This window comes from Callorhinus ursinus, unplaced genomic scaffold (genome assembly GCF_003265705.2).
Source record: "Callorhinus ursinus isolate GAN/ISIS: 27379988/994484 unplaced genomic scaffold, GSC_fseal_2.0 scaffold11, whole genome shotgun sequence".
NCBI classification, from domain to species: Eukaryota; Metazoa; Chordata; class Mammalia; order Carnivora; family Otariidae; genus Callorhinus; species Callorhinus ursinus.
The window spans coordinates 55,340,618-55,368,196 of record NW_027397073.1 but is presented as its reverse complement, the minus strand read 5'-3'; the positions used below and the strand labels follow the sequence as shown (position 1 = coordinate 55,368,196).

Genomic DNA, 27,579 nt, shown 5'->3' with positions numbered 1-27,579 from the left:
GTGTGTGTGTGTGTGTGTGTATCTATATGCAATTTCATCACATGTGTAGCTTCATGGAACCACCACTACAATCAACATGCTTCACTCCACCATCACCAGAAAGTTTCTTTTTGCAACTGCTTTGTGGCCACACCTACCCCCTCTGCACACCATCTCTGACCTCTGGAAACCACGAATCTCTTCTCCATTTCTATAATTATGTCCATTTCTTCATTCGTAAATGGGTTTGGCATCTCCTATCATCATTCATTCAAGAATTCTTTCACAAGGGCTGTTCTTATTAATATTTTCCTTTTTACTATAATTACAAGCAGTATCCATGGTCACTTTGGAAATGATTGACAAAAAATAAAAATACACAAAAAGAAAAGAAATGAAAAAAAATTACCTCTGGAATCCCATCACCCAAGAGATAAGAGCCATGCTATTGTGACCTGTTTTTCCACACTCTCCTTGATTCTGGGCTCCATAAAATGGAAAACTAAAGTTCTCAGAAGTCAGGGCTTGTCTGAGGCAACGTTGTTAATGTAGAATTTCCTTTCCATTTTGTATGAGTTAAGGAATGCATATGGATGCACGTTAAAAAACACCCAACCAATAATGGCTTAATCATATCAGGGGTTTTTGTTTCTCACATACAAGAAATCGGCAGGGCAGGAACAGGGCATTGGCTCAGAGATGCACCAAGGACTCAGGCTTTTCTTTGTGTTCTACTGCCCTGAGCAAGTTGGATATCATCCCTAGGCTTGTAGGTGCCTTTTCATCAATAACGTTAAAAGTTTCCTCACGAACCATCCTTTGTAGACTTCTGCTTAAATCATGTAGGGCAGAACTGGGCCACACAGCCACTCAGAGCTGCAAAGCAGGATGCGATGCCTATCTGTTTTCCCGGCCTCTAGAGAAAACAGCAAGGAGAGGGAGGTTAGCAACAACTTCTAGGCAGCCAAACAGCAGTATCTGTCACATATTATTAAATTCCAAAATCATTTGTATTTGAACTTTAAAAACACGGTTACGTGGACTTGAAACAATTCTGGTCTGCTGTTTTCATTTACTATATCATGAATATTTCATGTCAAAATCTGATGCAGTTACTGTACAGCAGGGATCAGCAATCTATGCCATTCCAGGGTAAAGCCATCCCACTCACTGCCTGGTTTTGCAAAGTCTCACCGAAGTACAGCTACACTCATCTGTTCCCATACTGCCGGTGGCTGCTTGCACAGAAAAAGTTTGCTAACCCTAACTCGACAGCATCTTTACTGGGTGCTGGTTTTCAGTACAGTGGATGAGGAGCCCCTGAATTATTGAACCAATTCTCTACTTTTCAATACTGACGTTAGTTTCCACCATTACAAAGAAAACAGCAATGAACACCCATGTACAAAATTTTGCAAATATCTTTATTTTTTTTAAAGATTTTATTTATTTTGTCAGAGAGAGAGAGAGAGAGAGCACAAGCAGGGGGAGCCGCAGGCAGAGGGAGAAGCAGGGTCCCCGCTGAGCAGGGAGCCCAATGTAGGGCTCAATTCCAGGACCCTGAGATCATGACCTGAGCTCAAGGCAGAGGCTTAACCGACTGAGTCACTCAGACATCCCAAAATATTGCTATTTTTATAGGAAGAGAGAAAGTATAATGTAATAGTTAACAGCATGTTCTCTGAGGCTTGACCACTGTGTTCAAATCCTGGCTTAAGCAATCATTAGCTGTGTGACCTTGAGTAAATGACTTAACCTTTATGAACTTCAGTTTTCTCAACCACAAAACCTACCTCAGAACTGTTGTGAGGATTATATGAGTTAATGCCTGCATGGTGCTTAGAAAAATGCCTGGCATAAACTAAGTGCTACGTTTATTAGCTGTTGTTGTTAATGTTAATTTTTGGTCATCATTATCATTAGTAGTAGGTTAAATCCCAATGGTGGAATTGCTCAAAGAGTAGACAGATTTTAAAACTTACATTACATTGCAAATATGTTTTCCTATTTCTGAGCAACAGTGAATGTTATGTTTTAGAAGAGGGTTTTCTTTTTGCCATATTAGGAGGTGAAAAATTGTATCGAAATGCAATTGTTTTTCATAAGTCTGTTATTTTTTCATTATTGGTGAAATTCATTGATTTTTGCCTATTCACCATTTGGATTTCTTATCTTATGAATTGCCTTGTTTTTTTCCTTTTATCCATTATTTCTGATTAAGATTTTTTTTTAGGTATTGGAAATATTTTTGTATATTAAGGATATTAACTCTTTGGTGCCTACATTGAAAAATGATTTCTTGTTTTGTCTTCATTTTTTAATTTTCTTTTTGATATTAAGTAAAATATTAAATTTTATGAGTGCAAACTATCAATTTTTTTCTTTATGATTTTGGTCTTTGATTCCTGATTGGGAAGATTCTTACTATCCTGGGATCCGATATATATTCACTCACATTTTCTTTAATTTTTTAACAGTCTAATTTTTTTACTTTTAAATCTTTAATCCACCTGGAATTCATTCTGGAATGTAGTAAAAAGCAGGAACCTAATTTTTTTTTTTGATCTGAATAGTGAACTTCATAGGATTTGTTAAAAATCTTGACCTGCTGACCAGAAGTATCACCATGGACATATATAAAATCTCTTTCATTGCTTTACCCATCTACATGCACATATATATTTATCTATTCTCTTTTAATTATTAGAACTTTAATAATTTACTCATTATTATGACTTTATAATACATTTGGGCCTGCATAGCTATTTTTTCTTTACCAATTTTTTAACTTTTTATTTTTAAATAGTTATAGATTCATAAGTTGCAAAGGTAGTACAGCGAGGTTCCATGTACCTTTCACACAGTGTTTCCTAGTGGTTACATCTTACATGACTATAGTACAAGATCAAAACCAGGAAACTGACATTGGTATAACATGTGTATGTAATTCTGTGCCATTTTATCACATGTGTAGATGTCTATAACCACCATGGATGTGCAGATTCCTGTAATCAACCACTGCAATCAAGTTGAGAAACTATTCTATCACCACAAAGATCTCCCTTGTTCTACTACTTTATAGTTACCCCCAGCTCCCTTCTTCCCCACCTGCCTGACCCCTGAACAAACATCTCTAGCTTCTGAAAACCAGTAATCTGTTCTCTATTTCTACAATTTTGGCATTTAGAAAATGTTATAGAAATGGAATTATACGATATGAACCCTTTCAGACCGGCTTTTTTCATTCAGCCCAATGCACTTGAGAGTCATTCAAGTTGTTGCATCTATCAATAGTTTTTTCTTTTTTTATTGTTGAGTTGGCTTCCATGATAGGGAGGTAGCAGAACTTAACTATTTGTTAGTTAACTCCTTATTGAGGGACATTTTGGTTGTTTCCAGATTTTGGCCTTACATGTAAAAGCTGCTATAAACAGTTGTGTACAGGATTTTGTGTTAATACAAGTTTTCAGTTCTTCAGGATAAATGCCCAGACATGGGAATGCTAGGTCATATAACAAGGGTATGTTAATTTTTCTTAAAAGCAGCTAAATTACTCTGAGTGATTATACCACTTACATACCCAGCTGCAATTCATGAGAGACCCTGTTTCTCCTCAACGTCATAGGCACTTGATATTGTGACTATTTTTTTTTTTTTAATTTCAGCTCTTTTAGGAGAAATGTAGTGGAAGCTCATCACAATCTTAATTTGCATTTTCCTAATGACTAGTGATGTTGAACATCTTTTCAAGAGGCTTATTTGTCATCCATACATACTTTTTAGCAAAATGTCTATTCATGTCTATTGCCCATTTTCTGATTGGATTGTTTGGGGTTTTTTAAACTGTTGAGGATGGAGGGTTCTTTATGTATCATAGACATGAGTCTTTTGTCAGGACGTGTGATTTACAGATATTTTCTTCCAGCCTGTAGCTTATCGTTTTATCTTCTTAATGAGTCAGTTTTCCACAGAGCAAAAAAAAAAAAAAAATTAATTTTGACAAGGTCAAGTTTATTGACTTTTTCTTATATGGATTGTGCATGTGCAAGAACTCTTCACCATGTCCAAATCTGTCCCAGAGTTTTCCCCTAAACATTTTATAATTTTACATTTTACTTTAAAATCTAATATATTTTAGGTTACATCTTATTTAAGGTGTGAAGTTCTGACGCAGGTTTATTTGTTTATTCTCAATATAAATACATAAATTTTTAGTTTATTCGATTATTGTTATTATTCCTGTTGTGTATCCCCTCTAATCCAGAAATTCCCTTTTTAAGACTTTTCCCAAGAGAAATGATTTTTGTCTTGTCACCACTTTTTGGTCAGAAGTGCTTTGGCTCCTCATACCTCCCTATTCTTACGTAAATACTTTAGAGTGTTCTATGTTGCTTTATGGAGATATAATTTACATAAAATATAATTCATTCCTTTTTGGTATACTATTTATTCAGGTTTTTTTTTTTTTGTAGTGTATTTACAGAGTTGTACAACCATCACCACAGTCTCATTTTAGAACATTTTTATCACCCCAAAAATAAATCTTGTGCCCTTTTATAATCACTCCTCAATCTCACCCCAGCCCCACACAACCACAGCTCTACTTTCTTGTTCTGTAGATTTATCTTCTCTAGACTTTTCATACAAATGGAGTGATAGATTCAAATATGTGATTTCTTGCACCTGGTTTCTTTCACTGAGTATAATGTTTTCAAGATTGTCCACGTTGTACCATGTCAGTTCTTCATTCCTTTTTTTAAAAGATTCATTTAGGTATTTGGTGAGGGAGGGGCAGAGGCAGAGAGAGAGAGAGAGAGAGAGAGAATCTCAAGCAGACTCCCCGCTGAGTGCAAAGCCTGAGGTGGGCTCCATCTCAAGACCCTGAGATCATGACCTAAGCTGAAACCAAGAATTGGATGCTTAACTGACTGAGCCACCCAGGCATCCCTCTTCATTCCTTTTTTTGCTCGATAGTATTTCCTTGTATGGATGCACATTTTGGTTATCCATTCACAAGCTGATGGGCATTGAGTTGTTTCCACTTTTTAGCCATTATGAGTAATGCTGCTATAAATATTCATGTACAAGTTTTAAGCAGAAACATATTTTCAAGTCTCTTGGGTAAATCTCTAGAATAATGTCCATGGGGTAAAAAAGAGAAATCCAGTCAGATTTTTATTGGAATTGTATTAAGCTAAGGAAATAATTGACATCTTTGCAATGCAAATCTTTGCAAATCTTTGTCATTACATCCATAAAAATGGTGTTACTACATTTATTCAAATGGTAGAACCTCCTTCCAATTCTTCCACTTATATAGGCTCCTTGATTAATGGGATGCTGTCTAATATTTCTAATTAATTTTTGTCCACAAATCCATTCACTGTCTTTACATGGAAGATGCATGACAGGTAATTGCCAGTCACTTTCTTTGGTGTTTGGGACACAGCAGCGAACAGGATCAAGTAGCGGCTCTCATTGAGCTTACTTTCTAGACAAATGAAGGGACAATTGTCCAGCTGATAGAATGGTAGCTCGAGTTACCATAATTAGTAAGCAAGACTGGGAAGTGGTGGGGCCGGGGGGCTGGGGGTGGGGGGGAGGCAATAGTTAGCGTTCCAGGCAGAGACCAGGCCACCTTTCCAGTGAAGAAGGCATTTGAGATGCAAATGATCCACAGTTTTTAGACTAGTCTGTGCCTGAGGTTTCCTCCTAAGCCATCAGGCCTACAGTGCTGGGAAAAGGCCCCTGATGAAGAATGGATCAGTGCAGTCTTGCTGGTTGTAGGGCAGGAGGAGAGGATGGGTGAGCCACACTCTCAGAAATAAAATAACCTGCAACAAAACCAATGGGACTTCCATTTACAATCTCATCAGTTTGTAAGATCCTGGAATCCCTGTAAATTCCTAAGGTGTATTATTTATATTATGCTGGCTATTGGGCCATGTGATTGACAGCAAAACTCTAAAAAAAAAAAAATGCCGGTACATTTGTTTGGAGGGAGTGAGAAAGGTGATAGTCAGGAAGAAACATCCCCCTCTGAGCATGAGTTTGGGGACAGCAATATCCCAAGGAGGAGAGAAGAGGGATGATGGTGGCTACTTATAGAAGAAGACAGATGGCATCCCTGAGCCCTGCCGAGCTGATGGCAAGGAAAGGCCAGAGAGGCTGTACAGGCAAGGAAGAGTTTCTGGCAAAGGAAGGAGAGTTTCCTTCTAGAGGCACAGGGTTCACGATCCTTCTGCCTGAAAATCCTAGGAGAGTGGGGGTTGGAGAAGGACCCACCAGGAAAACCGCCAAGAGGATTTTGCAAACACCTAGTCCACGAACATTAACCTCGTACAGAAATGCTGTGAGGAGAAAGTGTTAAATAATCTACAGAATCAACACTCGTGATACAATGCCTGAGATGGAAATGCAGAGGAGTGTTTGAATGCAACCTAAGTTTATTACCTGATTTACCTCGAGAAATATTTCATGAAATGTTTCTTCAAAAAAGGATTCAAAGTGGGTTGAACTCTTGCTCTGTCTTAGAAGAATATCGGTCTCTAGGTACTTCTCCCTCTAAGAATAGTGAGGTTCTGAATACAAATAACCAGAGGAGAAATTCCCCTGGCAGTCCTGAACCTTCTGTGAGTTCACTAATGGTCAGAAGAAGGGAGTAAACAGTACCCTAGCTAGTGGTGAGACAAATGAAGCAAGTATTCCAGGCGCCCATAAGGATAGAGACCAATAGCAAGAAATTTGCTTGGATAAAGAAAATGTGCTAGGGCGAAAAATACGAGGTTCAACTGGGGAAAAGTGCCAACTAATACCTCTGGGGTATTGTCCAGAGAAACAAGGTAGTTAATGAGCTAGGGAAACCTGAAAAGGAGCTTTGCTGAAAGAGGCCAGAACAGAGAGAAAGAATAAGAAAGCAGGTAGGTGTTTGCTGTGTGATCCTGAAGGTCAATATGTTAAGTGGCAAAAGCAAACGAAAACCAAAAACCAATCAAACAAAACTCCCCAAGACCCCAAAACGGCCAAAGACAAAGATCCTTAGTTATCTAACCATCACGATAGCTAAGGCCATCTTTTCCAAAAGTATATTCTTGAAGAATACTGTTGTTCCATAACTAGGTCAAGTTGTCCCCTGGCTCAGGTAAATGACTGTGCTTTTTGTCCAATTTTTAGGATGTGATCACACAAGAGTTCCTACTTTTAAGGTTTTCTTCCATAAGCATTCCTTAAAATATTTGCTGCTGGGGCGCCTGGGTGGCTCAGTCATTAAGCGTCTGCCTTCGGCTCAGGTCATGATCCCGGAGTCCTGGGATCGAGCCCCGCATTGGGCTCCCTGCTCGGCGGGAAGCCTGCTTCTCCCTCTCCCACTCCCCCTGCTTGTGTTCCCTCTCTCGCTGTGTCTCTCTGTCGAATAAATAAATAAAATCTTAAAAAAAATATCTGCTGCTTACTATATTCCTATGTGGGAATCTATGTTAGATGATTGTGATTCAATCCCAAATCATAAATTTATTTTAAGTTCAGTATCTGAAAATGTCCCCAAAAGAGCCCTGAGGTTTTCAAGTGTCCCACCTCCTGAAGGAGTTGGACGGTCACTCATCCAAGCAAGGGCCAAATCCAGGGTGGTATAAAGCCAAACTCAGTAGCTTCTCTACGTTTTGGGACATCGGAATTTTTAGTGTGTTTTGTACAAACCGATGTTTTTAGGTTACACAGAGAAGTAGAAAGTGCAGTGGCCTCTACTGACATTACATAAAGGACCTTTCTCCAGCTTCCACAGCTTTAAGGAAGAATATGAGGGATTGAAAGCCAGGAAGGAATCTTTAAAAGCCATCTAGTACTTTCTTCAAATCACATCATTCAATACCAACTATTCAACATTATGCATCATTTAAATAGTGCATTAATATGTATTGTGTCCAAGAGGTTATGCAATATGCCCTTGAGATTTTTATGGCTGCAAAAAAAAAGAGGGAATCAAATTATCTAGTTAACTTTCTACATCCTTTATATAAATAGGACATTTCCGGTCTCCACCTCACCTTGTGAGGCAAAGCATCATCCAGGAAAAGGGTATGAAAATGACCATTTTGAGGTGGTTTAGAAACCACTGGAAGACTACAGAGACTTTGGATGTCTCTACATGCCGTGGAGACAGGCCCAGATAATCAAAGAGCTGGTGCCACTGATGAAGTCCTGGAGCCTTTTAACTTCCTCCCAGCTGAGAAGTGGGACTCCTGATCCCGCCCCGACCCCTGCCCCGACCAGGTGCCCCCTGCTTTAGCAGGCACTCCTGCAGAAATCCCTTCACTGCTTACAGGGGGACCTGGCAGATAGCCTCGGAGTTCTAAGACTTCTAGAGCAAGCCATTAAATCTATGTTCTAATGTGCAAGCTCTTACAGCGACGGCTGCAAATTACCATCTCTTCTAATTCCCCTCCCTTGGGTCGCAGATTCTCAGTCTTGATCATAATATATTTATCTCTGTAAATGGGCGAAACATTGTTTCCTGGGGCAGGGGGGAGAAGATGGAGCTGGAACACTGATTGGTATCAAAATCTTCTATCATTTCATTAATATTAATGTCATCAAAGCCAGAAGTTATAAGTAATTGGGAGGAATTTGAAGGAAATGTGGGACACAGCTTCTTTGCTTTTGTGAGATGAATACATTAAGCTCTCACGATTTGCTGTAAGTACTCATAATGCCACAGACCTTTCTGTAGCCAAACCCTGATCTTTGGAGGAAGTGGCTTTGGAGAATAATAAAAACCGGCATATTCTGAAATATTATCTCTGCTTTTTCTACATATCATTTTCCAAAATACCATACCAATATTTTACCTCTATAAAAAGCTGTGTAATCACTTTACCTTGCCTGTCAAGAAGTGATGTTGGCATTTTGCTTGACAGAGAAAATATTTGTGATTTTTTTTCTGAGAAATGATCCTTCAATCTTCTTCAGTATAAAGAAGCCAGCTTAAATTGTTATCACTTAGATTTTACAGAAATTCAGAACTAAGCTTAGTGTAAAAACTGTGGTGTGACTTTCATTCTTCAGAAAGAAAACTTTTATCAATATTACTTTGAGCCCATTTTAATCATTTAACATATCTTTTGTGGTTCTCACTGGATCAGAAGAGTTTCATTGGGTACAGATATGCCATCAGTGCTGATTTATTGGTTTTATGTATTAGACACATATATGCTTTGTGATGGTAATTTGGGTGATTCAATTTTCTATTCTTGCTATGACTTTCTACCCTCAAAGAATAAAAATGCACCATAGATGTTACTATGGGGTCATGTGAAAAGCGTGTGTAATAAAAGAATAATTGGGTGGCACCCTCTTCAAATGTGAAATTTAATTCTCCATGTGGCCCTTTGGCTCCTGCTTATCTGGAGCCCCAGACATAAAGATTCGCTGTTCAGTAACTCAGCAGTGGGGATACCATAACATTGGGGAGCTCAGGGAGGCCCACCGCCTGAATTCCTAACAGTGGCGCAAATTGTGGGACTCGCATCATGGTCACAGTGGCACAGTTGGGAGACTGAGGAAACCCAAGCTGACTTCAAAACACAGTTATCCTAGGGGTGCTGAAGCTCCGAAGGTAAGGGGGTGACAGAGCAGAGGCCAAGAAGCCACTGCCACCTGCCTGGGACTCAGGCAGAACTACAAAGTGATTTGAGGAACATCTCCCTGTCTTTTGGATCTGACCCAAACTTCATAGGTAGCTTTTACCCTCCGCTGCATCTCCAGTACCCAACACTGATGAGCTCTCTATCACTATTCACCATCATCACCACAACCACTAACATGTGAATACTGCTGCACAGGCCTCACTGCCTGCAGCCCAAGAAACACCTATGGTGGTGGCTCCAAGATCTCTCTACGGCACGTGCTTAGGGCCGGTGATATGATGTGACGGGGAACACTGACACAGCAAGTACTGAGTTGTTGCTGCTATATGTTCATTTAGGGGTACTTTGTGGGGAGAGGTAATGGGGACCAGGGCACCTCTTCCCTACCTCCAAGCTGCCACTGATGACCTCATTTCTTCCTCACAACAACCTTAAAAGAGAGGAGTTATAAATCACCCTTTATAGACAATACAACTACATCCAGATGCTTAAGTAACTTGCTCAATATCACATGGCTAGAAGGGGCCAAGTTACTTCAGTATAAGTGGTCTTAATCCAAAGGGTAATCCAAGAACAGTCATCTGATCTTCTAGAAAGCTGGATTCGGGACTCAAATCCACCAAACCGGTTTTTTTCCATAGATAAATAAACCTGCAAAGTGACCAAGTTTTAACTTGCTTCTTCTATTTGAGCTAAAAACCAGGCTGGTTGCCCTATGTAAGAAATGCATATTTGGGCACAGATGTTATACACCTCTGCGTTCATTACTGAAACTAACAGTTAAAAGCAGAATTCTCTCTGTGTCACGCATGCATGCACATATCATGCAAAGATGGGGATGGGGTAAAATCTGGTCCCTCATCCCTAAAATGGGAGATCTGAACTAGCACAGGGTTTCACAAAGTTTGCTGTGCACACAGATCATCTGGGCATCTGGTTAAAATGCAGATTCTGATTCAGCAGGTTTGGGACAGAGCCCAAGATTTTGCATTCTAGCAAGCTTCCAGGTGATGCTGAGGCTGCTGGTCCACAGACCACACGTGGAGGAGCAAAAGCCCTGAGTACCTGGAGGCCCCTTCCTGTTGAAAGCATCGTGGCAGGTCCGCCAATGGCATTCTCGGCCCCTACTGCCAGAGAGGTCATGTCCATTACTGCTCACCTGTCCAACTCGGTGCCTTCACTCCATGTAGCCACTTAATCCAAATCTCTTCCAGGTCCAGGGTGGGATCCACATCTGTTAAGTATTCCTTAACTCTTTTTTTTTTTTTTTCTCCCCAGTGATCATTTTCTTCTAAAGTCTTCTAGCATGAGAGATTTACTCTCTCTTGCCTGGTGTTGCTCACTGATAATTTTTGGATGAAATCTAACTGAATTATAGGCTAGTAAGGCCACGTCCTCTACTTTCAAATGGTCAGCTTTTTTTTCAGCCTCCAGTCCTCAGTGTACATGTCACTCCTTGGTGGCCTTCCCTGAATACCCAGTCTAAATGACTCTCTTCCAGCTCCTTCTGACCAGTCATAGCACCCGCTTTGAATTTCTTTGTAACACTCACCAAATTTTGAAATCGTCTCCCTTGTATGTGTATGCTCATTTTCTGCCCACCCCCCTCCAAGAGAGGGGCTTTGTTCACACTGCTCCCCACTCTATCCCCTGTGCCTAGAATGAGAACTAAACACAGTAGGTGCTCAAGAAATACCTGTTAAGTGAATAAACGCAGGAATCCAAGAGCTGGGCACACAAGCAGTGTTTCAGAAAATGCTTTGTGGATGAATCAGAGACGTGTCACCCGAGCACCGATCTTGGACTCTAACATTTCTTTATTTTTGAAAACCACTTCCTTGTCTGTGTTTCTTCTTTCCTGCTGGGTACTTGCAGCAGCTCACATCACAATTAATTCTGAAAGGAGATCAGACATGTGAGTTCCTATTAGTTCTCAGTAGGACAAGTCCGTCTCTCCATAGTGCTTGTAGATGGTACGAAATAAGAGGAGCGACCTGAGTGTGGACATTTAGGGTAACTTTGGGGAACGTAGGGCAAATTTAGCCGTTGGCTGTCCTGGACTATTCCACGGATGGAGCCCCCTCTGCAAAGCCCTTTCCTAGCTCAGCTTTGATCTGCTCTCAGGTCTGCCAACACACCCCAGTTTCTCATCTCAGACCTCAATTATTTTATAAGACACACACTCTAGCTTTGATAGTGTACATGGAAAATGGTAGAAAATGCAGGCTGTAGGGGAAAATGGGATGTACAAAAATGAAACCACTTATTAGAGAAAACAACCCCAGTTGGTTTCTAATCAAGAGCCTGGTGATTTGTAATGTTAAGAATGATCAAGGCTGAAGGCAGAGTGTAGGCTGCTCTTGCCACATGGCCACCTATCCCGGCCAGAGGGAGAGTCCCCCATCTGATGGGTTCTGTTGAATGCTCTGTAGACTTTTCATCATTTCCTTTCCTGTGTAGTGAAAGCTTTTGGGCTTGAACTCTTTGACACCTTTCAGAAACACAAGAAACAGTCTTGATCATGAACTTGACGCTAGCATGAGTTTACCCTGTTTCCGAACTGAAGTTCTTGAAAGTGCTGCTGAGTTCTGTGTCTCAGAGGTTCACCTGTGGGCCTCGGGGGAGTAGATGGGGAGGCAAGCGCCCGTCCCTCTGGCAGGGCGGGGTTCCATGCTCAAGGGCTAGAAACAGGAACCTTGGAACCTCGAACTGTGAGAAAACCCCAGGCCAAGCACGGCCTGGCTGTGGAAAAACTGCCCTTACGCTGCCAAGTGCTCTTGATCCATCCGGGCTCTGCTCGATGTTTTTCTGCCTCTCCTGTTCCAGAGGGAATCTAGTGAGGCTTTTTAATGTACTGTTGCAGCTCACATTTTCTTTCAGGCTCTTTCCTCCTTCACATGTACCATGGAAACATCTGTGAGGCTACCAAGGGATGTTGTGTTGGGAGTTGCAGATAAGACAGGAGGCCCAGTTACATCTGAATTTCAGATCAACAACAAATTGTTTTTAGGTTTATGTCCCATGCAATGTTTTTATTTGTGAAATCTATTGCCTAGTTTATTGCTTTTTTTGGTCACGCTTTTTCCTGTCATGTTGCTTCTTCCTGGCAGGGTATGAAGCCACGAGGAAAGGAGGAATTTTATGTCCTGTGTTCAACCTTGGGATAAACAGGTTCCTTCTTCTGTTGTTGAAAAAATGGCTTGAGAGTCCTTTCTGAGAGAACCTCAAACCTTCAGGCTGAAGGATGTTCTCTTGGTTGCGTTTTCACAGACTTTCGAATTTGACTGCAGAGTGACGAGTTTGATAGCGGGGTTCTCCAGCAGAGTGAAATGAAAGGGCCCTGGCCACAGGGAGGAAAGCAGCGATGGGGAGGCTGTTCTCATCCTCCTGGACAGTGGGCTGTGGTGAGCGGCACCGGGCCTCCACCGTGCGGACGGGCAGCAAAGTTCAATCACAGCAGTTGATTCCGTAACCTCATTCCAGAGAGATTAAGTGCGGGTACGGTCCCAAGTGGATCCTGATGAATAGAAATAGGATGGGAGAGTGATGAAAACAAGCTGGGAGAGGATCTTAGGACTAACAAGGTTGAAAGCTAAATTTAATGAGCCTCTACCGCGTGCGAGGCATTAATTTACAGGAACTCTGTTTATCCTCACAAGAATGCCATGAGGTAGGGATTAGTGTCATTGTCCCAATTACAGATGAGCAAACTGAGGCAGGCAAGATTAAGTCATTTACTTACTTACATGAAGTAGTTAGTTAGTGGAGGATAAGAACTGGTTCCAGAACCCACTGAACTAAACTACCTCTGTTTCTGTAGCCCAGGCAATCTGTGACAGTGGGGCTTGCAGAGACGTTGGCATTGCTGAGCTGTTGAGGTAAGCCAACCCTTTCCACCTGCAGGCTCCTGGAGACCCAGAGGGGTCTCACTGGACCCATGGCCGGCCAGCAGCTCCCCCTTGGCAGCGTTGGGAGCCCAGGCTGCAGAGCCAGGCCACATTGATGAAATATCAGGGGAAGCAAATGGGTTGTGAATAATTTATGAAACTGAAAAAAATTACATAAGGATTGTTTTTAAGAAAGAGCAAGTGAAAGGTTTCAGGTCACAGTTTAATCCAACTAAATGAAGCTCATCTTTTTCCTCTTCTTTTTTTTCCCAATGCCTTCATTGCTATCCCGCTATAACATGTTCCAAATGTTGTCCTGAGCTCCAAGTTCTTGAGACACTAACGAATGATCACGATTAGGTAGTCTTAGCCCTTTGGTTCTTAGCAGGGACTTAGTATCCCACAATCCCAGAAATCATCGCAACTGAAATGGCCAGTGGAACCAGAAGGAAAACAACTCCAGGGGGGCCAAATAAAATAACTCTACGTAACTCAGAGACCCCTAGGAATGTATGTTGATACTCTATTATTACAGAGAGGATAAAGGACTCCTCTGGAAACAGATGGGATCTGTCTGATTTCCTCTGATACCCTGAGCTAAAAACAGAAAATTACTGAAGGTGGTAACACTCAGGTTAAATAGAACAGCTCAGAGTTCCAAAGAGCTCAGTTTGGAAGGAAGCCTCTAAGTAATAAACCATAAATCTTATTGTAGTCATCAACATAAAAAAAAAACACAACTAGCTATGTCCAAGGCCTGTTTATCTAGAAAAGGATTCTTTTCTTCTCTAGATCCCTCAAGTGAGTTTTAAATGTGCAAACGATGACTATAATTTATGCAGAAATTAGAAACTGTTAATGACTTAATCCCTCTAAAATCCTAATGAAGTTCTGCAATATTATTCTCTTCATACAGATTGGCAAACAGAGGCCCACAAAGGAGAGGAGGTGCCACCCCTGGTCCCTGGCAGCCAGCTGTGTAATGAAATGAGATCTCAGATCCGGTCTCTGTACAAAACATTTACAAGATTATTATTGAGATTCAAGAAATCTGGAAGCTTGGAGCCAAAAAACCTTTACAGATGACAGCTAGACCTAGTTATTTCTCCTTTGCGGTGATTTCTCTAAAAGGAAAGAATCTGATGTGGAATTTAAAACTTTCCCTTTACATGGCTTGTTTTCTAGCATTCATAATCTGAGCAGGAATAGAGAAGTGGAAAGAGGTGGGTTCTGAACACCCTGATCATCACCCAGATTCACTATTTGCTTGAAAAGGGTGACAGGGGTCACCCTGCAAACAGGCAGGTGCAGAGTTTCCTTTTAGGAAACATTTCTCCTTCATTCCCTCCCATCTCCCCACCATCTCCGACCGACCTCACCTCATATAACATGGCCCACATTTATATCACTGCATCTGTAAATGTTTGTGTCCTTATTGTTCTTTTTGAAAAGTGTATGCTTGAGCTTCAAACACAAGTGAAGGATGTGTGTGTTAGGGAGGAACAATCTTGTAACTGGAACGGTGGCCAGCAAAGCCCTCCTGTGGGGATTCTGTGGATCCTTAAACAGCAAAACTCAGCATAGACAACACCCACTCCACACCACCATCATAAGATTTCTGTCTGCACCCCAAAGTTCAGACAGCGCTTGTTTCGTCTGCTCTTCTCTTGCTTTCTTCCTGAATCCTGGCTGCCTCACTTCAATAGATAATTAAAATCTTTCTTACTTTCTCAATACTCCGTGGGGAAATTGCACTTTTGAAATTCTCTTTTCCCTGTCATTTTTACTTTACAGTTGAGAGGACAGGGATGAGCTAGGAAACAGGCTATCTCTCTCTCTCTCCCTCTCGCATTTTTTAAAATGACGTAGGGACTTTGGACATCCTCCCTGCCCCCACCTCCCCCTCTTTGATCCTAACCCTGATTCCCGGAGAATTATACTTTTCCTTTTAATGCTTGCTGATTACCGCACCGGGTGGGAGCAAGAGGGGCTGCCCAAGGAAGCGCCCCCGAACCGATTCTAATCTCCGCTGAGCCCCAGCTGCCCCGCGTGCCGGGGAGATGCGGCGGTCCCGGGGAGGCCGGTCAGAAAGCCCGGCTCCGCTGGGGCGCGAGGGCATCAGGCACTGGCTGCCCCGGGGCCCGCGGTGCGCCCGGCGCGGCGGGGGCGCCTCCACTCAGCCGGCCCGAGTTCGCTGGGGGACAACTTACTGTGCTCGCTGTGCGTCCACACCGCAAACTCCCAAGTGGGAGGGGGAGAAACAGCCCAGGCTGTGTCGTGTCCGAGAGTGGAGGCAACAAAAGAGGAGGAGGAAGAGGGAGGACAGGAGGGCGGGAGGGCGGCAGACGCGGGCACTGCCCCCTCTCGCAACCCAGAGCGCCCTTCGGACGCTGGCGAGGAGACCCTCGGGAGTGACGGCCCTTCCTTTGGGCGCCCGCCGGCGCGCCGCTCAGACAGGTAGTTGGAGGGAAAAGAACAAAGCTCCCGGCCAAGGCGGGCGGTGGTCCGGGGCGCCCCGGGGGCGGGGAAGGCCGAGGCCGACGTGGCGCGCGCCCAGCGCTCCCCGCCGGCCTCCTCCGCCCCACGCCCCTCACCTCGCTCCCCTCGCCGTCTCCACCCCCCTCCCCCCACTCCACCCCGCTCCGCCACAATCCGCCTCCCCTAGCGCCTCCTGGTCCTCGGGGAAGCGGTTCCCCCGAAGGCACCGGCGGCGGGCTGCGGAGGAAGTGGGGGGAGCGCGGGGAGGCCGGCGCGGAGTCGGGGTGGGGGGGGAGCGGTGCCTGGGAGGAGGCGGGGGGCGGGGCGGGGGGCGGGTGGGCCCCTGAGCAGCAGAGTCGGGCCGGGTACCGACTGCCATCCTGCCGCAATTTCCCTGTGTCATGGCTCCAGTCTCTTAGCAACAGCCGCGAGTCCGGCGGCCCCGAGCCGCGCCAGCCGTCGCCGCCGCCGCGGGCTCAACTCCACCCGGCGGAGCCCGGCGCGCCGCAGCCACACAAAAGAGGCGCTGGGGCCCGCCCGGGAGCGCCGCGGCAGGGCTCGCGGGGAGGCGCAGGAGGAGCGGCGGCTGGGAGGACGGCTCCGAGGCAGGATGCGGGCTGCGGAAGACCTGACACTTCTTGGAAACTCTTGGAAATGGCTCCCGCCACGGCAGCGGAGGGGGCTGCGAACCTGGGGCTGGCGCTCGCCCCCGCTGGGCTGCTGAGCCGCACTCGGCTGGTGGGCCCCGAGGCGCTGTCCCTGCGCCCCGCCGTCGGCTCGGGCTGAAAAAGTTTCTCCATGGTTCCTTTGTGTCGCCCGAGCGCCCGTTCTCCGGCCCGGAGCTGCCCCAGCCTTCCCGGGTAAGTGAGCGATATTGTTTGCTTATAGTGCTGCCATTTTGAGCAATTCTGTGAGTCCCTCGGCCCCCGAGCTGCCCTTCCCGACCCCTGCGGCCCGGAGCCCCGGTGCCCCGGGCTGCTGTTCCGGGAGAGTCGTTTTCCTGGGCGGGCTGCACGGGATGCGCTGCCCAGAAAAATTGCGAGCTCAGGATTGCCCTCACTTCTCTCCTGCCTGTGTTCTTTCTAGAGGTGGACTCCCAGCGGCTGCACTCATGTGACTCCAACATAAATAAGCAGACCAAATAGCAGGGCAAGGGGTTCGCTGTCCTGCCAATTAGGGAGTGGGGGTCGAAGATCTGGATTGAGCCCCGGCAGGGCAGGGCGCTCCCAGACTGTGTGCTGGGAGCCTCAAACGCCGAGTGGGGCTTAATCCATCATGAGCCAAGAACTTGAATGTCTCTCTTGGAAGCAGTTGTATTTTTAGACATCCCTCCTATGCTTCCCCCATCCTCCATTCCTTAACCGCGGAAAGACCAGCATCAGGCAGTAAATTGCGAGGGCAGCCAACCTCGACTGCTAAGTTTGTTTCCCTTCATTATATGTGAAGAAAAGCCTCGAAGGTAGGTCTTCCTTGCCATCTGACTTTTGTCAGTATTTCACGTCAGATGGCAATACATTATAAAGGAGTTCAGCCTTCAAGGGAGCTGAAGGAATAATAAACTAGGGAGTTAATTACTAGCTATTAAACTAATTTTAAAGATCTGTAAATGATTGTTGAAATCCATTCCAATTTTCCTTACATTCTGTCTGCCAAGAGCCAAAGCTGCCTTACTAAGGAGAAATGCATGTGGGTACCTTCTTTCCCAAAGATGCTCAGCATCCCGGTGCACCTTATCAGTGCCCAACAAAATGTTAGCCCTTCTCTCTTCTGGGAAAGCCCACCCTGCCAACTGAGTCTAGGTTTGTTTCTAAAATGTCTGGATCCTGAATCCTTAAAATAACTGCAGATCTCCAGATTATTGCATTAGAGATGCTGCAAGTCTAGGGATCACTTAAAACAGCAGGGTCTATGTTACAACTACACAATAAATGTGCTTATTTTGGGGGGTGACAGATGAACAGTAGCTACTCTTTTTTTTTTTTTTTTTTACAATCTGTTTGTACTTACTGGTGCAGCCTCTTCTTAAAACAAAATTTTAAAGGCTTATAGATGTATTCTCTCTACTAACCCCTCTCTAACCTACCTAGTATTTCTCTTTACTGAAAACCAACTAAGTTCCAAGGAGACATTGATTTGCAAACATTGTAAAGAGCTGATTACGGTTTGCTTTTCCAACAGTGGAGAAAAGATTCTGCCTGTATTGATATAATGGTGGGGATCAAGGGCCAAAGCTCTTTACCCAGGCACCAATTAAAAGCAAAATTCTTCCCAAGTAATCCCACATTTTCAAAGGGTAATTTATTCTAAGACATGAATTATTTCATAAAGGATAAAATACCAAAAGGCTTGTGAGTGATATCTGAACCTTTCAAATTCATACAATGCCCCTACTTTTAGCATCTCTATTATAGGAGGGAACACAACCAACGGAACAGAAAATGTTTTACTCTGGGGATCCAGGAGGATTGAAATTTTTAGAAGCTCACAGATATCCACAAAGACACATCTGTGCATTTACCTACCAGGCTTTATTATAAATGACTAAACTTCCTATAGGATAGTGCATTGATTGTTGCCACCTTCCCTTCCTAAAAATGACCTCATGAAAGAAAGATGAAGAAAACAAGCTCTCACTTGGGGGAGATGTCATTCTACAAATCATCATTATTATGTGGACTGCTATCCCTAGTTAATTGCCTTCTCATTTGAATATTAGGATTCTGAAGAGTGCTGTTGGCACATTAATAAGGCGTCAGAAAGCTATTATGGCAGAGTGGTTGGTCTTTTTTTTTTTTTCTTTTTATGATTGTAATTTTCCCACAGGAGGAAAAAAAAAATCTTCCTCCTAGAGATTCTAGGGGACTTCTCAAAGTCCCTGATGAGATTTAGCACATGATACCTTTAAGGGAGTTCCTCTGAGGGAGGAGAGGAGGCCAGAAGGAAGAGCTCAGTTACATAACCAGTTACCTAAAACTAAATATTCCACCCCAGGAAGCTGTCCAGATGTTGCGAGAAGAGATGAGGAAAAATGCTGCTTGCCTTTAGCTGCAGGAACAGCAATAGGTGGGAGACAACTTTGTGAAGGGATTTATTGCCAGAAGACTGACGTAGTTCTGGTGTTCTCCCCGAAATGAACTCTCTATTAATTTTCTGCAGTAAATAAGCCATCTGCCTGCCAGTATGTGATCTTTAATTTTCATCCAGTGATGAAAATTGCTTTTGTCTTTATAAAATAGTAACTTTTGTGACTGTTTTAGTGACTTTGGGCTAAACATTGACAAATTCCTCTGTTTAGAGACTTGAACCTCCTGTACAGCTCCCTTGGGCAGTCTTCTGATTCCCATAGGACAAAGGGAAAGGCTTTTGCCAGGAAAGTCCTCAACCACCACTTTGAGTCCCCACATTTCGTTTCTACTAATGGTCAGCACTCCTTCAGCTGCCAGCTGGGAAGTTTTGAAATGAGCGATGCTGGAATATCACCTACAGAGTGTGTGGGAAGGGGGCTGGGGAGGCGGGGGAGAAGGCGTTCTCTCAAATTGTTTTATCACCTTCTATCAATGACTGCAACAGCGTTTCTCAAGCCCTAATCCATCTACCCCACCCCCTAGACCCTACATCCGGCGGCACCTCGCTTAGTGGGTAGCCCCGGGGTGGGGGGTACACATGCGGTGGGACCTGGAAGCGGGACGTTTGCAGAGCGTGGGATGTTGCTGCAGCCAAGCCTGTACCCTCTGACTGTCTTCCTCTGCTTTGCAGCAGGAGGAGGTGGCGGAGCAGCTAGTGGGCAGCTGGCGCCCCCACTACACAAGCCTCTGACACAGAGACTAGCCCCGCACGGCACCGGCTCACCATGATCGCCACCGGTGGGCTCCTGAGGATTTCCGCCAGAAAGCAGGATCCCCTCCGCCCCCCAACCCAGGTCCCCAAGCGCAAGCGGAAAGCCAAGAAAAGGCGCAAAAACGATGTGGTGGTGGTGAAAGGCAAGCTAAAGCTGTGCTCCATCTCGGGGCTCATTGCCCTCTGCGGGATCCTGGTGCTGCTGGTGGGCATAGCCATGGCGGTGGTGGGCTACTGGCCTAAGGCCAACGGGACCAACAGGGAAGGGGGTAAGCAGCTGCCGGCCGCAGGCAGCGGCCACCGCGTCCTCACCACGGCCAATAGCGGCAGCGGTGGCAGCAAAAACCGGTCCAGGAGCCACCTGGGGACTCCGGGGGGTGTCAACTCTAGTTTGGTGGGCGCGCCCCGGAGCACACCTCCAGCGCGGTCCGCCGGCCCTTCGTCCTCTTCCACGTCTGTGGGTTTCTTCTTCCGCATCTTCTCTGGATACCTGCACTCTGACAAACTCAAGGTCTTCGGGCCCCTCATCATGGGCATCGGCATCTTCCTCTTCATCTGCGCCAACGCGGTGCTCCACGAGAATCGAGACAAGAAGACCAAGATCATCAACCTGCGGGACCTCTACTCCACCGTCATCGACGTGCACAGCCTCCGCGCCAAAGACCTGGCGGCCGCCGCGGCTGCGGCCGCCACCGCCGCCTCCTCGTCCTCCGCCCCGGCCTCGGCGCCCCCCGGAGCCCCGCCGCTCAACGGCTTCCTCAGCTACGTGCAGTCGCGGGGCCTGGAGCTGAAGCCCGGGAGCTGCGGCGGCAGCGCGGGGGACGCCTTCGGGGCGGCGGTGCTGGCCAGGGGCTCCTGGCCCCACCCCGCCGCGCTGGGCGGCGGCGGCGGCGGCGGCGGCGGGGCCAGGGGCGCCGCGTCCCCGCCCGACCTCGTCTCGTCCCCGCGCTGCTCGCGGGAGCCCCCGAACCTGGCGGAGGCCGTGTACAGCATCTACCGCGAGCGCTCGGGCGTGGCCAGCCGTCGCCGGGCCGCCGCCGCTGCCGCCGCCGCTGTGGCCGCTGCCGCCGCCGCCACCACCGCGGCTGCCAGCAGCAGCAGCAGCCCGGCGCCCTGCAGCCCACCCGAGAGCTGGGGGCGCCAGAGCACCGCCAGCTCCCTCGTGGGCTCCTCGCTGAGCGCCTTCGCGCTACTGCCCTTGCAAGGGGACCGCGACGGGGACGGGGATGGGGACGGGGACGCGGAGGGCGCGAGCTGCAGCTGGCAGAGGCCGCCTGGGGAACGTGGCTCCCGGGAGATCCCGCGGGGCGAGCTCGACCTGAGCTTGACCGACCTCCGCGGTGCCCCGGGCGGCTCGCGTTGGGCGCCCAGCGAGCTGGAGGAGCCCGAGGGCACGGCGGCGGCGGCGCGCACCGCCAGGGGGCAGCGTGGCCGCCTGCCCAGGACCGGCAGGTACGCGGCCCTGCGGCGCCGCAGCACCAGCGGGCTCCCGGACTACCGGGCGCCACCGTCCCCCGAGCCCCCACCCTCCCCGCGCAGCGCGGAGCTGGACTCGAGCCTTCTGGCCAAAGCTGCCTCCCCCTCCCCGCCCCGGCGGCTGGAGGACTCGCTCCCAGCCAGGCCAGACTCGCCGAGCTCCCAGTCGGATGACCCATCCTGCTGCAATAAGGGCTACACCCCCCTGCGGGAGGCTGGCACCTCTTTGGAGTCGGTTGTGGAAGCAGTAGCCAGTGAAAGTCCAGACTGCGAGGCGGCCACGGCCCCGGGGGCACAGCAGAGCCCCTCGGAGGATCCCAGCCAAGGGCCACCACCCGCGGCCCGGCCACCTCAGCTGGTGCAGAGGCAGTTTACAAACAAGGAGAAACTCTTCATGATTTCCCGGTCTCACGCAATAGGGGTAGAGGATGGAGAACTGGAAAGTACTGGCATTTAGGAAAAGAAGGAGCGAGAGGGGGCAAAAGAGTCAGAGATTTGGGGAAATGCCCATTTGAATCGGTGAATTTAACATTTCCCTATTTCCTTGTGGACTTACCGGAGGAAATCATCCAATACCCAAAGAGCTGCAGAATGTTATCCTTAAATTGCGTTCACAAGATTCCTGTAGATAACTCCAAGCAATTTTTTTTTTAAAGCAAACTAGTCTTTTATGTCCGATGGTGATTGTATGTTCCATGAAAACCAAATGTATTAAAAGGTCAGCAATCTAGTTCATTAGATAAAATTATCTTAATTTTCTTAGAATCAAAATAATATATTTTTTTGACAGTAACTGTGCACTTTACTCCAACTTTTTTCTCCCCCTCATTTCCCTAACCTTGTTCTCTGCCGCTGGTTTTGTCCATAGCTGCTTGTGAATGACAAGCTTTCCTTCTCCTGTGCTTTTGTGGAGCATAGAAGGGTTTGTAGAAGTTCTTTGAGAACTGACCTTACTAAATGAAGTCAAAGCCAGAAGCAAAGAGTATGTCAGGAAAGAGCACTTTCCTTGCCCCGCCCTACTCTGCTCCAACAGCTCAAAGGTCTCTTTATTTTTTAAAAAGGGTATTTACATTTTGCTACGAGGGGATCTAATGGAGGAGGGGATGGGCATCATCTAGATGGATTGTTACATTCCTAAGTTCACTATATCAAGTTACACAATACTTTATTGAGTATTATCACACCTGTATTGCATATAGCATCATTAAAATCTTTTTTAATAAAAGAAGTTTCCAAACAAACAGTTAAACATAATATCGCTTCATTTTGCCTTGGAACTAATGCTTCTAATACACAGTAAACATTTAACAGTTGAGCTGGTAAATCTAAAATATTTCGCTATGACACTGTACTATGATTGTAGTTACCCTCCCCCAAAGTGCTCAGTGCTATCATGACTCCATCCATTTCCAGTATATTTTTAACTTTTAAATATAGGGTAGTGTTGAACATTTGGGAGTTTCTCTTTCAAATAGAATGAAACAGTAAATAAATAGTAATTTTCTATAATACTTCTAAGTTTACCTCAAAATATTAATTTACAGAGCACCAGGCTTAATGGCCCCTTTTCATCCTCTTGGATTTGACTTATTTGGTTTTGATTTTAAGTTCATGATCTTGAATCCATGGCCTACATAGGCTAAAAAGGTAATGTTTTAATAATTTGGTAGATTGTTTACACTTGGTTTTATTAAAAGTCAATTAATTACTCTTCAAGAACAGGAAACGATGTACCTTTTATGATGCCCTCTTCTTTTGAATGTGAGGACTTAGAAGTCAAGAGTGGCATTACTTTCTTTTGACCATTTGGGCATGAGACTATCATTGTAGGAGGCTCAAATACTGATTTTAAAGGAAAACGAGCCAAAGATGTGGTTATGTTAGTCCCCATGGGTGAAGCAGTGGGTCTAGTGGGAAGAGTACAGATTCAGGAGCGAGACGAGACCCCCAGCTCTCAGCATTTGCTAGCTGTATAACTTTGAACAGTCACAAATGCTGTCTCAGTCATTCAATCTATAAAATGGGGATAACTAGACAGACCTCAGAGCAATACAAGTGGCTGGGCAAAGGGTTATATGTACAGAGGGGAGCACAGAGGGGAGTACCTGGCTCAGTGTACTGGGTAAATGGTTATTGTAATTATTATTATCATTATAATAAGTTGTCTGCATGCACGCTGCAGAAGAATAAGCCTTCCTTCAACTTGAGCCCAAGAAAGCCTGGGTAAAACCTGGAATATCTACTTACTATCTGCATAACCTTAGGCAAATCACTTAATCCCTCTGGGCCTCTGGTGGATGTTATAATCTCTCTGATTGCCTTCAGCTCTAGAAGCGTCACTTCATTTCAGGGTATTTGTTTTGTCCTGGATATAATCATATTTGTACATACAACTGCAAAGTGAGTATACTTCGTAATCTGCCATTTAGTGTGACATGCTGTAATCAATTTAAAAGGACCTAATTTATTTCCACATTGGATCTACATTAAGCTATTAACTCACTTAAAGCTGTGGATTAATTTATTTCGCTCTTCTGTATAGCAAAAGTGAGTTTCCACTAGTAAGAGTCACAAGCAAGTGTAATGATACCTCCAGGTAGTGTTAAATTTCATTGGTCTCTATTATTTTATCATACTTCCCCCAAATTTCTAATTTCCCTAGTTTCTCTTTTCCATTATCTTGCATAGTGGGCCAGGATTTAAACAGAGTTTTGAGGATTATCTGGACCTGTTGGCGGATGCAGAACCAAAATTGGCATTTCTGGAGACAATCAGAATATTTTCTACCTTCTTCGCTTCCTGCTAGATCCTTTCCCGAAGACTGTTCTTAGAGACTTGCAGAGAAGTGTTAGGATGCACAGCTAGTTTAAAAGTTGGAATCTGTGTTTTAAGTCTTCAGGCTGGCATAAACAAGGTTTTTCTCTGTGTGACTTGGCAAGGTTTGTTGTACCCAAATCAATAGGACTATTTGAAGGGATCTTAGAGATCATGGAATCCCTCCCCCCTTTATTTATAAATGGGGTTTGCTAAGAATCAGAAAGATGGGACAATTTGTTCAAAGGCAAATAGCAGTGGTAGGACTAGAGAGCTAAAATAATTGCGACAGTTGGCTTATGCATCTCCCCCCACCCGCCCACCCCATTTTCCTTACCCTGTAGGAACCAGCTGGCTGACAATGGGCAAACTACTTAGCCTCTCTGTGTCACAATTTTCTTTTCCATACAATGGGAATAATAATGCTCCCTCCCTCTCAGGACCCAACCAAAGATTCTATCTGTGTAGAGCATTTATGATAAGCTTGGCATGTGGACAGTGCCATAAAAAGTTTTCATTAAAATAGAATTAAGCTGTTAAAACCATTTTGTATGAACTTCCTTTTTACGAACAGAATAATTTCAGGAAAATCTAAAGTATAAGGCAACACAGCAGAATGGCTCAAAGCATGAGTTGGAGAGGCACAGAACACTTTACCTGGGTTTCCACATCTGTTAAATAGAGATAATCAAAAGCAACTGACTCATGGAATTAATTATTTAAATGAGGGCTAAACAGACTCAAAGAACTTAGACTCAAAGAACTTAGACTCAAAGAACTTAGACTCAAAGAACTTAGAACCACTCCTGGCACAAATAAGCCTTCAGTCAGTGTTAACTGCTATTATTAAGGCAAAATACAGAAAATTAATTAGTAGGCTAAATTTACTACTCAGTTGCTAGGGACAACCATAAACTTACTGTACTGAGAAGTCTTTCTGGTTTGAGTATATTAGAAAGAAAAAATTAGACCTTAAGAAATGAAGCATCTAGGCCCCTGCAATATCCTCAGTAGCAAGTAAAACCAATGAGAGCTACGTATGGGCCCTCACGGTCCCATTGTCATAATATCATATAATTACGAATGTGGCCACAAACTGCTTCCATGGCTGAATTAGGTCACGGGTATTCCTTTTCCATGACGGAGGCTGGTTGCATTAGGAAGGCCAGGCTAGCCCTGTGGTCCAGGCCCCTTTCTGTCAGAGGAGTGGCCTGGAAGAAAGGCTCCAGGGAAGACATACATGGGGCAAGTGTCTGTTGATCCATTTACATTTTTAGACAAAATTTTCTTTTTTCATACTAGTTTTCTCTTTAGTCATTTTGGGTTCTTTTTAAAGACGGAGTTTTGAAAATTTCCTCTTTGAATTTAAGAACTTAAAAAAAAAAAGCCCTCCAACAACATAAAATTAGAACAAACTAAATCTATGAATTCGTATTTGGTCAAAATAGCATTTTTGTCAAGAGACAAAATAGGATTTTGTCAAGAGACATAAATAATTTTATAGTCAAATAAAGAATAGGATGGATATTTGTGGAGTTTGTTTTCTATAGACCCAGACTTTTTACTTTTTATTTTTTTGTCTAAAAATCATTGGGTGAATATTTAGACTAAGTTTTTGAATGACTAACTCTGAAAAGCATTTGGATATATTTTTTTTTTTTGATCCTTGGGAAATCATCTTTGAGGTTTTTTTCCTTCAAAAAAGAATGAGTGTCTTTAAATGGAGGTGCAAATTATATGTGTTTTATATTAAGTCACCACAAATTGGGGGGGTCCATGTGCATTAACAACTTTAGTCAAAGACTGCCTGCCAGTCTCCAAAACCAGATGAGCTCCTTATTATGTGTGACATCTATTTCTTTTATGAGTTCAGGAAAACACTGGGCTGGTGGTGGGTCTATATATGGGCATGAGCCACAGTAGGAGTTATAAATGCCTGCCATCCTGGGAATTCCTCCTTCACCCCTGAGCCAGGGGTTGCTACCATCTGAAAATATATATTTATTCAACTTTCAACTGACTCCCAACCCTCACCCCATCCATCAGGCTAGCCTGTGATATGGCCCCGTTTGACAGACAGGATGGTTGGCTCATTCATTGCTAAGAGTACGGAGTTTCTCCTGCTCATGATGTTGCCAGCAAAAAGATTAAAAAAAAGCTTATGCAGATTCACCTGGAATATCACAAAGCATGTCCCTGTCTCAATAACCTGTGTAGCTTGACCTTTGCTTCGGACTCCTCACTGCCACTGAGCCCCACTAAGGGCAAGAAGGTTGGCTGTCAATCACAAGGGAGGAAAATGGGGAGCAGACCCAGAGATGGAAGAAAAAGAGAATCCTGTGAAAAAAAGAAAAAAAAAAGTTAGATTAGAGTCACAATGACTTTTTGTTTGTTTGTTTCACAAATGAGCACGTGGTCATTTGGTTTGGAGATCATTTGTTTGTAGATAAGTGTCTTAAAATGAAACATTACGGTAACTTTTATTCCTTAGAAAATATTCTTTCAGCAAATGCATGGTTGGACATTAATTTGTATATTTTTTAATATTTAAGAAATTCAACATAACACTGTGTTGTTGACACAAATCCACTTGATTCTAAGAATTGCTAAACATCTAATTATGTTCAATAATGGAGAGGAAACTCACGGGCAAATTTACCAAGAGTTGCTTTTGCATTGAGAAATTTGAGTACCTTTAAGCTATGTCCATATTTTCAAAGAAAGAAAATATTCCAGTTATCAGTTATAACTGGTGTATTAGGTCATTTGAAGGAAGGCAGGTCAAAAAATACTTTGTCTTAGTGTAGGTCTCTGGCCATTCCTTTGTTTTATGTGCTAATTGCCTTATGACTCCATTTTTCATAGACATAACTCAAAAGAAAATCATTTCACCTCTAGGAGTAAACAGCTTTGTCTGAAGCAGCTGCCCTTTCGGTGAAATACATAATTCCTTTTGGGTTAAATTGTTTTATCTCTTTTTCAAGATACATTTTTAACGGCCCATCGTAAGTCAGGTAGGCACTGTGCCGGGTGGAAAGGATGAAACTTTAAGTCACCATTCCAGACCACAGGATCTTGCAGATCTTCTTGACACAGGCACACAACCAATAATTTCAATATAATGTAAGTATCACGAGTATCATGATGTGGACCCTACAGCTGAATCTTGAGAAATGCAGAAAATGTCAGCCAGGTGCAAGAAGGTGGGAAAGGTGTGTCAAACAGTGGAATCAGCATGAGCAACCACATGGATGCAAAACACAATTCAGCAGGCTAGATTTTCATAAGACAACTTATACGTGACTTCTCCCTAGAATCCCCACAATTTCAGAGTGACATGTTTACTTTGAAAAAAAAAAAAACATAAAACAACAAAAGCCCTATCCATCTATCTCCTTTTATAAGTAGTAGAAACATGTATTAAGATTAAAGTGATTTGGGCATTAAAATGCTCAAAATGTGTATTC

At 44.5% G+C, this 27,579-nt stretch overlaps 1 protein-coding gene and 1 long non-coding RNA gene across 2 annotated transcripts; one reads left to right on the top strand and one right to left on the bottom strand.

Moving 5' to 3' along the window:
- Positions 1-557: 557 nt before the first annotated feature.
- LOC141373755 (uncharacterized) lies at positions 558-16,192 on the bottom strand. Its single transcript, XR_012380079.1, has 3 exons — positions 15,718-16,192; positions 11,317-13,137; positions 558-895 (listed from the first exon to the last, which is right to left on the bottom strand). It is a non-coding gene; the product is annotated as an uncharacterized lncRNA (long non-coding RNA).
- A 193-nt stretch (positions 16,193-16,385) lies between these two features.
- Positions 16,386-25,003, top strand: TMEM200C (transmembrane protein 200C). Its single transcript, XM_073898498.1, has 2 exons — positions 16,386-16,845; positions 19,742-25,003. The coding sequence occupies exon 2, from the start codon at positions 19,836-19,838 to the stop codon at positions 21,753-21,755; it is 1,920 nt and encodes a 639-aa protein (XP_073754599.1). The 5' UTR covers positions 16,386-16,845; positions 19,742-19,835; the 3' UTR covers positions 21,756-25,003.
- Positions 25,004-27,579: the final 2,576 nt, after the last annotated feature.